We start from the raw sequence: 12,525 nt of genomic DNA, 5'->3' as shown, positions 1-12,525 counted from the left end.
CCTCCCTTCTCAGGGCCTCCCCTCGCAAGATGGCCGCCTTCACCTTCGCGTAGTCCTCCCGGTCTCCGGCCTCCAGGCTTCGAAAGGCCTGCTCAGCTTCCCCGCTTAGTGCTGGCAGGAGCCGGGCCGCCCACTCCCCTCGAGGCCACTGGCAGGCCTTGGCCACCTGCTCGAAGGAGGCCAGGAAGGCCTTGGCATCGTCCCACAGCGTCGTCTCTGGCATTACTGCGCTTCCCCACCCCATGTGAGGGGGCTGCAGCGTCTTCAGAAACTCCTGCCACTGGGTGTCCCAGAGCTCTTGCACCCCCCTGGAAGGTTCTCCCTTGCCCGCTGGCAAGGGTCCCTGTGCAGGTCGCTTGCTCATGTATTCAGGATGAATGCCAGCCGAGGCTTTTCCTGCTCTTTCTTGTTCGTTTTCTAGTTCTGTGCCTGCAAACCTTTGCTCCTTCATCCCTTCCACTGGCCAATCCAGTCTAGACTTAGAGAGCAAGTGATGAGCCTTCGGGAAGGCTGGCTCCTGGCAAAATCTTTGCTGTCAATCCCTGGAAAAATAAAGGAGACAACCAAGACTACTTCTGCCTTCCTTGATTCTACCTCTAGCATTCCAGAAGGACCAGTCAGAGAGCTTTCCTTCATGAGACATTTATGATGCCTTCATCAAAGTTGCTTACAATGTTGTGACCCTCCAGTTTCATTGCTATGTCTCACCAGCACTTCTGACGACCATTTTTAGAGCAGAAATGCAGCATTGATGAAAGTGAAAGAAAACACCATCCCTTCGTGCGTCTTTGCACTATTCTAGTGCCACATAGAGGTTGTTTAGAAAAAAAGCAAAAAAGGAAACACTTCAAAAGTCAATTCTGCAGACTGAGATCCAATTAACAGCCTGATGTAGAAGAGTTCGTATTGATAGCAGTTAATGGTCGACACAAGAGCCTTCGACAGTCCAAGGAGATTTGCTCAGTCATATTCCTGAATTAAAGGGGTGCTCCCTGCATGAAAAAGACAGAACAAAATATTTGAAAAAACAGGAGAGGTTGCAAAAAAAAAAAAAAAGAAACATAAACCTGTATGTTAGACAGTCTATCTGAAAAGAAAGTTCTTATAATCTTCCCTAGAAAGCACCTATGTGTGGACTTCTCCAAGTGGGAACAGGGAAGTAATGGGTGACTAAGGGTGCAAACCCACATATGTTTAGACAGAAAAAAGACTTCTTTTTAGAAAAAACTTTTGTTCTTCTTTTTAGACTTTTTTCTGTCTAAATATGCATTAGATTAAACATGCATTAAACAGCTTGGGACCAGGATACCTGATGGACCGCCTGCTGCCATATGTACCTACCATACCCCCAAGACTGGGTTTGGAGACCCTTCTGAGAGACATCCTCCAAGGAGGTAAGAAGGACGGTGAATAGAAGAAGGGCCTTCTTAGTGGTTGCACCACATTTAGAGAACAGCCTCCTGCAAACAGTTCACCTGGTGCCTTCATTACAATCTTTTTCATGCCAGGCAAAACCGATTTTATTCTCCAGACATTCTAACAACTGATTTTAGTCTGTATAATTTTAAGGGTATTCAGTTTTTATATGGCTTTAGGGTTTTAACTTAGATCCCTAACGTTCCACTGTATATCGCTACAGCATATTATTACATCCTTTTGTATATCTTTGTTTTGGGGTTTATTATTTGCTTGCTGCATTGTGTTTTATTTTGTAGTCCATTGTTATATATTCATTTGTTGTGATTCATTTAGAGAGTCCAAATAGCACTAGTAATGCAGAATATAAGCTTAATAAATAAATAAATAGCTTGTGCCTAATTGACTAGAAATGCCTGATGGCTTTAAGAAAATCATACTTCTCTTCCATGATAACACAGAAATAAAACATCTGCAAGCAAAGTACATTTTGCTACTCTAACGGACTTTCTCTTCCAGCAGGCCAGGAGATGCCAAACTGTTTTCTGCAGGGCTGGCCTCTTCCCAATGTTGCCTTGTATGAGACCTTGGTCTTTGCAAAGATGGCTTCCCTTTCCTTTGTTTGTACAGTTGGATTTTTGTAAGCGGAGAAGGCAGGGAAGGATGCTTGTTTTGAAATGGCAGCTGAGTTGCACAAATGGGATGAAGAGGGAAGGAAGTAGAGAAAGGCTGCCAAGCAGATGGAAAGAGTGCTTTAAGCGGAGGCAGCTTCAGCTGCTTCGGTTATATACCTCAGTAATCCTTCGAGGAGGATGCCAGGTGGGATGGTACTCATAGACCCAAATACATAAATAAATTTTGCAGCTGAGGGGCCAAACCTGAGAGATTACCCAATGCCGTCTAATCTGTTTATGGCTGAGATGAAATTTGAAGTCGGAGCTTTCCCAATTCTCTTGTTCTCTCAGCCACAAGAGAGAATGGCAGCTACTGCGTCGTATCTTTTAATCATTACCAGTCCATTAAAAACGCTTGTATTAACAGTGCCATCCAATGTCACTCGCCATGGCCTGCTGAGCTTACTATGAAGGCCACCCCCACGCTTCTCCTGCTTTTCAAAACATTTCCATGGCTGATTCTGGATGACAGAATCCACTTCTGAGGCTTTCCCTGTTTGCCAACCCCAAGGGAGACCTGGATGGTGGCAACAAGGGGCAGGGTTTTCTCTGTGGTGGCCCCCAACTGGAACCAATTTTATCATCTCTTTGACTTCAGGTTAAGGCATCATGCCTCTCACAGGCATTCTTAGCCACTAAACTAGAATCACCAAAAGCACACTAGCTTCTTCTGCCTCCCGTTAACCACCGTCACATCCATTTTAAAGCACCATCAGAACCATAGTGGGAGAGGATACACCTGCTGGATTTTTGCTGTTGGAAACGGAAACGGGCCTCCAGGTGTGCCACTACGAATTTTGGGGTGGGCATAGAAGACTGAGGGAAGGCTACAGTGCAGAGTGCTGTCAAACACATACAGAGAATCGCATATACCTTCTGCCCTACCAAGCCCTGCTTGGTGCCAGGTCTGTCAACTTTTCGGTGCCAGATTACATCACCATTTCCTAGCATTTATTTATTTTATTTATTTAAAACTTTTTTAGACCGTCCCTTACCATAATCTCAGGATGGTTTAAAAGGAAGACCAAAAAAACAAACAAACCAAAACACAGCATTTCATGTTATAGCTTTTTAGGCATGACATGGGCACGAAGGGACATTTACATCATGAGCTGCTTGTCACAGCTCTGCTTGTACTCAAATTATTCTAGCGGCTGAATTGTTTTTTAGACTTTCCATCCTGGAAAAATCGATTTTCTGCTGTTTTCCACCAGCATTTCTGGAATGCTGTTTATGCAATACTTGTTCCAGGAACCGCTGAGAGCCACGCTGAGAGCTTTGGCTCTGGGATGGCCCAGAAGTGAAATAAATAAGTCGTTATAGGCATAAGGTCAACACTTCAATCCACAAGACTGGTGGGCTGAGGAAAGCCCTACCTGGCCCTTGAAAACCCGCTGTCAGTCGGTGCAACCGGCAATATCCAGGTACTTGCGCGAATGGTTTGAATTAATACGGGACAGCTTCCAGTTCACGGTTTACGGGTTTTTTAAAAAATACTGTGGCATAGGCCATCTTGCGTGCAATTCTACCATGAAGAGGCAACGCGAGCACGTCCGAAGAGCTGGCTCTTTTCCAAACGGGGGCAGCAGTCGCTGCAGGCATGCGGTGAAGCCGCGCCTCGCACAAGAGGCAGCCGCCTTCGCTGCCACCCCGCGCGGGCTTACACGGGAGTCAGGGCCCCGACTCAGCCGCACGCACTCGGCTCCCGAGCGAGCAGGCAGGGGGCATGTTGCGGGTATGTCTACTCCGACGGAAGGCTTGCTCCCCGGGAGGCATGCGCGTCCCGCTGCAACCTGAGCGGCACCACCTATTGGCGTGCGGCTCCCGGGGCGCTCGCCAAGGCAGCGGAGGGCGAGGGCGAGCCCAAATCCTACCGGAAGCGACGAGGAGGCCGGTGCGACTCCCGGCGGGTTGCTTGGCTTTCTCCGGGCGGCTCCGCTCCGGCGCGGCGCAGCCCGAGCAACGGAGGCCAGAGCAGGCGGAGCGGCTGGATGCGCTCGGGGAGGCCGCCGCGACCCCGTCCCGGGCCGGTCTCCGCCCTCCGCGCGCGCCTCCCTCCCTCCCGCGGTGGCGAGGCTGCTCGCCAGCGCCCCTGGCGGGCGGCTCAGTCACTGCAGCCGCCCCGCTCGCGCCTCCTGCGGGGATGCCGAAAAAGCCTTTAATTGCACCGGCGAAAGGGCGCCGCTGCCTGCCTAAGTCGGTTTAGGCTTTGCCACCCCAGGACCAGGGCAGCTGGAGGTACTTCAGGATTCCGCTTTGCGACTACGGTAGCAGGCGGCATATAAATGAAAGCACAAACAAACAAATTTCTACTGCATTTTGCCGATTCTACTCGGGAGTTGTCTCCTTTGGATCCAGTGAGCCTTGCTTCTGAGAAAACACTCCTCAGATCAGGCCTGCGGGACACCCGTAAACTCCCTGCAATGACTGGGGCTGAGTCATGACTAAGAGAACATTTATTCTGGTGGGTCTCCTCTAAGTAGGACTGAGATCGGATACAATTCTGTGCATGCTAAAATATCAGCATCTTTTGACCCTCCCCTTCCTCAGGGTCTCTGTGACACTCAGTGTCCCTCTGTGGCATTTTTTTTTATTTTATTGGAGCTATAGCCACTTGTTTCCAATAAACTCAAAGCAGCTTACATCAGTCTCTTTCCCCCTGCTCTCAATCTTATCCCCACAACAACCCTGTAAGGTAGGTTGGGCTGAGAGTCTGTGACTGGCCCAGAGTCACCCAGTTGGCTCCATGGCTGAGTGGGGACTAGAACCCAGATCGTCTGAGTCCCAGTCCCTCACTCTTAACCACTGTACCATACTGGATCTCTGGCTTAGTTGGCCAGGATGGGGGAAAAGGATGACTCCAGATGGATCCTGGATCTACCATGGGGGATCAAGTCAACCGACAGCAGCCTTCCTGATGTGCTGCACTACAATGCCCAGTGTCCCCCATCAAGTGCTTCCCCTTTTCTGCATCATGGGTTGCTAGCTGCCCTGAATTTGTACAGCTCTGCGGCTTTCATTTGTTAGGCTGTAAATCTGTTTTGCTCCTAGTTGTTGGTCGAGTGTAGCTGCTCCCCCGCACCTTTTCCCCACTGGCTTGGGTCTAAGCTGCAATGCAGCAAGCCAGTGCAATGCAGCTGGACCTTAGGGCCAAATCCTGTCCCCCCCCCCCGACAGCCCCAAATGGCAGGTGATGAGCTGCTTCTGTGGCAAATCCCTACCTCTTCTTCTGTGCTTTTAATGATGGGGCTGCAAAGGTACACACAGACAAATCTCCCTACTAGAGGACTTGATATTTACATTTCCTGAATTCCGGATCTAAACTAAAAAGAATGCAAAAAATACTCTATTCATGCACACTTTCAGATTTCATAGGATAATCATAGAATTCACTGACACTCATAATTCATTGCATACTCTTTGCACACTTTGATTCCACAAATCACTCATGGATTCCATAGAATACTCTCTACACACTTTCAGATTTATTGTGCCACAGAAATTGTGTCAAATGCATCACACAGGGAGCCTTTGAGGAAGTGGCCTCATGCCAGAATTGATATGCTAAGGTTTTCAGGTCCCAGAAGGCCTAGAAGATCAAGGACTGGATGCATGTCAAGCTCCCCTGCGTTCAGCAGGACTGACTTCTGGGAAAACACGCATGGGATCAAAGCTGCACAGCTAGAAATCTGTGCATGCTTCCAGGGATACAGGTCGACATGAACTTAACGGTCTTGCGGTGGGTGGATGTGATAGGCTGAGAGGGGCATTTCTGTTGCTTCAAGGCACCAGTCTATCTCACAGGTTTGTTGTGGAGGCTTAGGGCCTGGTTACCTGAAGGAGAGTCTCCTTCCATACGTGCCTGCAGGCGCCCTTCTCCAGGTGTCCTCCCTGAAGATTAGGAAGGTGACTATCCAGAGAAGGGCCTTCTCTGCAGTAGTGCCCCAATTGTGGAATTTGCTCCCCAGAGAGGTTCACCTGGCGCCATCACTTTATTCTTTTCAACACCAGGCCAAAACCTTTGCATTTTCCCAACGTTTTAAGATCTGATTGTTTTAATTGGGGTTTTATTGTCAGTTGATTTTTTTAGGGTTAGGGACACTGTGTTTTATTTAATATTGTTGTATTGTTAAACTGTCCTGAGACTTTGGAAGGGATGGTCTAGAAAAGGTTTAAATAAAAAAATCAAGAGGAGGGGGGTAATTTAAGCTATCCTCAGTTCTTTGCAGGGCAAATGATGGGTTATAAATATTATGCATATTTAAACAGATCTTTTTCTGTGCCCACTGCCATTCTTCTTATACAACCGCATCTACATTCCTGATAAATTACAGCAAAAGAGCAGTTTACCAACCCTGATTAAAAGAAATATTCCACATATATACAGTTTCACTTCAATCCTAGCTCCGTCGTGCCTATAACACTATCTGGTTAAAAAGGACTTTGTTTTTGCTGCCCTGATGCTAAACTTGGGGAAAGTACCTTTTTGATGTAGAAAAGGATAATACAGTTGAAAAACAATATGAACACTTGTAACTGTGAACATGTGAAAGTTTTTCAAAATAGAAACTGAAGGAAAAGTCTGCAGGAGGACCTGGTAGGTGAGAGGGTCCCTCTGCACACTTCAAACCACCCACATGGGTCACCTCAGGCTTTTCTGGCTTTGAGGCTGAAACTCTTTCCAGTTAAATTGCATGCTTTCAGCTGGGCTCCTGTGAGGAGTTTTCATCCTACCCCAAAAGTGTGGGGAAACTATTCAGTCAGGTAGTGGTTAGATAAGGAGCCCCCCCGTGGTTTGTGAGTATAACAGGGTGCCGCTACTCTCTGTCTGCAGTTTTTGTCTTGATTCTGGATTGGGATTTTGGGCCTGGTTCTGTGTGAAGGCTTGTACTAAGGTAAGTACGAAAAAATGCGGGCAGAATTTGTGCACTTTTCTGGCTAAAGTATTGTTTCCAAAAGTTTCACTGGTTCTTGTACACCTTTCTATTCCTCTTCTAACAGAAAAGATCATCAAATGTAAGGATGTTTCATCGGAGACAAAGGTCAAGATCATCCACACAATTTTATTCCTGATCACCATGTATGTTTGTGCAAGTTGGACAGGGAAGAAAGTGAGAAGAAAATTGATGTGTTCAGAACATGGTGCTGGAGGAGAGCTTGGCGAATACCCTGGATCAACAGAAGGGGTCCTAGAGCAAAGTAAGATGAACTTTCCCTGGAAGCAAAGCTGACATAACTGAGCTAGGCCTACTTTGGGTACATCCTGAGAAGGCTAGGCTCCTTGGAGAAGGCAGGCATGGTAGATAGAGACACAAGCAGAAGAAGAAAAGGAAGGCTAAGCAGGAGAAGCTGCCACCTTGAGTTTACAAGAGCTGAGCTAGGCTGCCAAGGATAGGTGTTTGGTGGACATTCATTCATTGGGTTGCCGTGGAGATGACTTGACGGCCTGGAACAATGACAACGACTTTCCCCATAGACACCAACCACCAGAGTCATGGTGTTCTTCCTCCCAGAAATCCTCAGCACTAAATCTGGACTTTTGCTTGGGCCTTGCCCACTGGTTCAAGAGTCAAGTCTAGGACTCTGAAGCAGAAGGAGCTGGCTTGGGCGCTTATTTCTTAATCCCCAGGAGTGTCCTGTGAGCTTTCCCAGTCCTCTAGCTCAGCCTCAGCTGGACGTAAGAGGCAGTGGCTGCCTAGTTTGGTCATGGTTTGTCCTGGGCTACTTCACTGGGAGTTTGGGCAGCCACAGGGCCTGCCAGTCATTGCTGCTACCTCTGTTTCTGGGTGGTCCTTTCAAGGAGGCCCCTGGACTTCCACTCTAGTTGCACCATGCCATGCCTACAAGTTAATAACAGTAGCAACAACAAAACAAAAAAATTAAGACTCCCTCTCCTCATGCCTGTTAGTCTCAAAATTAAACCCGGATGGAATGGCTATGTAAGTTCCACGTGCGTCAGTGGAGAGACTGTCAGATTTAAAACAAAAATCACAGACTGCAGAAGAGCTTTGGAAAAGCAAAACCTTAAAGATCAATTGCTTAATATTTTGTTCCCGAGGATCAACAGAGCCAAGCTCAAGGAACTAAGGTTTGATTTGGATGCCAGGAAGTACTTCCTGAGTTAGGATCCCGAGGGTGTGGAATGGGCTTCCATGGGAGGTGGCTGAGGCCCCATCGGTGAGGGTGTTCAAAGATAGGCTGGACATGCACATGGTGGGCATGTTGTGAGCGGAGCTGGCTGGAGCCGGGGGTCAGGCTAGATGGCCCTGGAGACCCCTTCTGACTCACTCAGTTTCTATGTTTCTATCTTGTAGACAAGGAAAACATAAGATTTTGCTTCTATGAGATCCACAGATGCCAAAGAATTGGGTTTGAGAAATAAGAATTTGCACTACTTTTAAAGTTACTTTTAAATGGACTAAATCCTTGAGTAAGGCACTGTTTCCTCTGATCAATATTGCTTACACTGAATGGGAAATGTTCAGTATCCTGCAATCTGAGAAGAGACTAGATTTCTCCAAAAACTCTAAGGCTTTGCCATGGAGAAATAATGCAGACACTGAACATCGGTAGTTTTTATTTATTTCCAGACCCCTGGTGATCTAAGACCTCGAAACAGCATACAAGCAGACCACACCACAACAAACACTAGTGAAACATCTAAAACCCAATACAGTTAATATCGAATGGTTAGCATGAGAAATGCCTGAGATTGTATCTGAAAAGGTAGGAGGCCATTTTCGCACTGCCACTGCGGGAGAAGCTACAGGTTCTGACATGACCAACACAGCATCTTCAGAAGATCAGATCTGAGAGGCTTAGGGCACAATTCTATGCACGTTTAGACAGAAAGATGTCCTGAAGCCCCCAGCATTCTCCAGTCATCCCACAGGATTGTGCTGGTAGAGGCATATCTTTAGATAATAACTTTGTGGAATACTCTGAAATTTCCCACCTGTCTATGGAAGAAATTTCTCCAGCTTGGTGAAAAGTCTGGGTCCTTGCCCCGGGTGGAATTCCTGGGCTTCCCCTGCAGTTGAAAGGGAGATAACCAAAGGCTTGGAAGACTTCTAATCATTTTATAGAAAGGAATACAGAGTGCCAAGTAGGGAGCAAAATGCCCCATTTCATTCCTTTGTTCTTCTGAAATTATATAAAGGAAACTCTTTTCCAAAAGGGTTCATCTGCCCCAAAACAAAAAGAGCAAAAGCAAAATTAACCTCAAGATTTCAAGCACATTTCCCAGGTATTTAATGCATTTAGTTCAATCGGACCTGCTGCTAAGGTGCAGGCAGAAATACTGCAGGTTAACCAGCTAAGGTGGCTTCTGTTGCATAAGAGAGCATGGGGATTGGATGTTCTACCTGTGAGCTACGCTGGTTGTGAACAGAATGCAAGACTGGAGGGGTCTGATCAAGCACAGCTTTTCTTACACTCCTGTTCTTATTTCGCAGAAAGGGATGAAGCTTCACGGCAGAGTAAGGAAGAGAATCAGCACCTCCCAAGTCCTAGTCCAACACCTAACTGGCTTTTTCTTCCTAGGCTATTCTGATGGCAATCAAAATCTCTGCTGGAATTTTCTCTTGATCTCTTTCCTACGCAGGGTTTTTTAAAAACCTGCATTCTCTTATAGCTTTTAATGAAAACTTCCCCCATCGGATTTTCACCGGGATGCTTTCCAAAACTTGCAGATTTCTGAACAAAATTCTTCACACACTTGCTGTATTCATAAACTCTGCAGTTTGCAAGTTTTCCTATGTCTAATGAACAAATCTGTCCAAGAGAAATTTATCCCAAGTTCCTCTCCTACGTGCATTCTCAAACTGGAGCTTTTCTCACACTGAGGACTTTTATACTGTCTGTATGAATTCGCTGATGCCTCTTTAAATTTTCTCTCCTACTGAAACTTCTCCCACACACTGGACATTCGTAGGGTTTCTCTCCGGTGTGAATTCTCTGATGGCTCTTCAAATTGTCACTTCGGCTGAAGCATTTCCCACACTGAGAACATTTGTAGGGTTTCTCTCCATGATGATTTCTCTGATGAATCTTCAACTTCTCGCTGCGACTGAAACATTTCCCACACTGAAAACACTTTTCTGGTTTTACTGCAGTATGAATTCCCAGATGTCTCATTAATCCTTTCCTAAAGGTGAAGAGTTTCCCACACTCGGGGCACTCCTGCCTTTTCTCTCCGGTATGAAGTTCTTGATGATTCATCAAATGTTTTCTTTTACTAAAACATTTACTGCAATGAGAACATTCATATGGTCGTTCTTCACTTGGAATTCCTTGATTTCTCTTTAATAAATTTGTGTAATTAAAGCTCTTCCCATACCCAGGAGAGTTTTCTTCTGTGTGACTACTCTGAAATCTACTCAAATTACCCCCCTTGCCCACCTCAGAGAACTCCGATTTACTTTGTCCAGTTTTCATTCTCTGATATTTATCAGAATATGAAACTTGCTGCAGGTTTGCCTCTGACATAGAACATTGCTTGTGGTCCTCCATGGTTTCGGTCATATCCAGTTCTAATCTGTAGCAATACCTTCTGCCATACTTGGAGAAAATGGGCATGTTATCTCTTGTGTGTGCTTCAGACGGCTGGATAATCGCAGCTGTGAGGCCTTCAAGGATCTCACTGCAGTCATTCTCTCTCCCCAGCGGTTGCTTCCCATGTTCCTCTCTGGACTCGCATCCTTCCTCGTGCATCTCAGCTACTTCCAACATATTCACCTGGCTTATCTGTGGGGCTGTCCTGGATGTGTCATTTCCCCCACACTGAGAATCTTCTGTCTTGACCTGACTTCCCTTTTCAACAGCTGCAGAGACAGAAAGAGGAGTTAGGCTGTAGCTCTGGGGAACCCCTTTCAAGATGGTTTTAGCCTCTGTTTGCCCAGTTCTTCCTTCTAGAGAAATTGCTTCTCTTCCACAACCTTGTTTTTGTCATGTCTGTGATCATGTTAACCCTCTCCTTGTATCTGGAGCTGCAATTTTGAATCTCGCAACACCACAACCACATCTGGGTAGTTTTTAGATGAATTAATTCATTGATCTGCGGGCCCCTCACGAGAAAGCAAGACTACCTGGAGAAGACAGTCGTGCTGGGGGAAGTCAAAGGCAGAAGAAGAAAAGAAAGACCAATTATGGGATGGATCGACTCCATAAAGGAAGCAACAGCCTTGAATCTCCAGGAGCTGAGCAGGGCTGTCAAGGATAAGGCATCTGGAGGCTGGCTGTTCATTCACAGGATTGCCATAAGTTGGAGAAGACTTGATGGCACATAACAACAAATTCACCAAAAATATCAACATGCAACAGGAGGTAGAATTTTTTTTAATGATAGAAACATCTGCAAACTTGAAAACTCCTCCACAGAATTGTTAGGCATAGAAGAAATCTAGCAAAAATGAATTATATTTAATTGTGTAGAACAGTAGGCTGCTAGTGGATTGAATTTCCCTTCCCCCAACTCATTTCATGAGCCCCCCAAAACTTCTCTGCCCAGTTGGGATACCCTCCAAACAAGATTTACTGGTCTGAAAGGTGTTGGAGTGAGGAGCAGGAAAGAGACTCCTATTATACAAGAAGTCACAGTACTATAATACATTGTAATATGTTGCTTGATAATGCATACCAACATTTTTAATGACAAAGAAGATAACAATTACATATACTGTGATGGAACTTGGTGTGGTGGCTACTGATTCGGAGAGATATTGGGGTTTTGGTAATTCAAGGAGTCCAATTCTGTGCTTAGGAATATTAAGAAAAAGGTCTGAAGAGAAAGATGGGAAGTATCACAAGACCTTTGTGTGTGGCTTGCTATCTTTTGCCCTGTCTCTCAAGGGACCTACATTTGTCCCCTAAAGCACTCACTTTGGGAGCCTGGGAGCCTCATTTATACCACGTCATTTAAAATTGCTCATGCCAGCCATTTAAATTAATAATAATGTAACATGCAGCAAAAAGGTCCTTACCCAAAGGATCAACGTCCCCACCGTCTTGCTGTAAGACCTGCCAGACTATGGTCTGTTGGCCAGGCTGGGTCAGACTCTGCTTGAATATTTGCAAAGAAAGGCTGGCTTCCTTGAGACCCGTCGGTTCCTGTAAGCAGCAGAAAGGACAACCATCAATTGCCCATCAGATTTGGTCGCAGAATGAAGACCCTTAAGGCAAAGCATCACATATCTAGCCTGATACCCAGACCAACTATTTTTATAATCCTCCATGATTCCTGCACTCAATGATAAATGCCATGAAACAAATGAATGGGGAAAATGGCAACCCAGTCCCAGTACGTATACAATGCAGTGCCCCAGAGGCAAGAATGAAGGCCTTTGTTTAGCAACATTTAGCGTCCGGCCCTGCCGCCCTTCCAAGGTATACAGTGGTACCTTGGCTCACGAACTTAATCCGTTCCACAACTCTGGTC

General features: G+C 46.1%; 1 protein-coding gene across 1 annotated transcript in view; it reads right to left on the bottom strand.

The window, feature by feature from the left end:
- The window catches only part of LOC123035059, a 37,182-nt gene that overhangs the window by 16,500 nt on the left and 8,157 nt on the right, over positions 1-12,525 (bottom strand). The window contains 4 exon segments of the mRNA XM_044452900.1: positions 1-7; positions 9-535; positions 9,915-10,912; positions 12,071-12,197. The exon segment at positions 1-7 is cut by the window's left edge and continues 192 nt beyond it. Coding sequence (XP_044308835.1) covers positions 1-7; positions 9-535; positions 9,915-10,912; positions 12,071-12,197 — 1,659 coding nt within the window.

Source organism: Varanus komodoensis, unplaced genomic scaffold (genome assembly GCF_004798865.1).
Source record: "Varanus komodoensis strain SLA01 unplaced genomic scaffold, ASM479886v1 scaffold76, whole genome shotgun sequence".
Lineage (NCBI taxonomy): Eukaryota > Metazoa > Chordata > Lepidosauria > Squamata > Varanidae > Varanus > Varanus komodoensis.
This window is presented reverse-complemented; position numbering and strand designations above follow the sequence as displayed.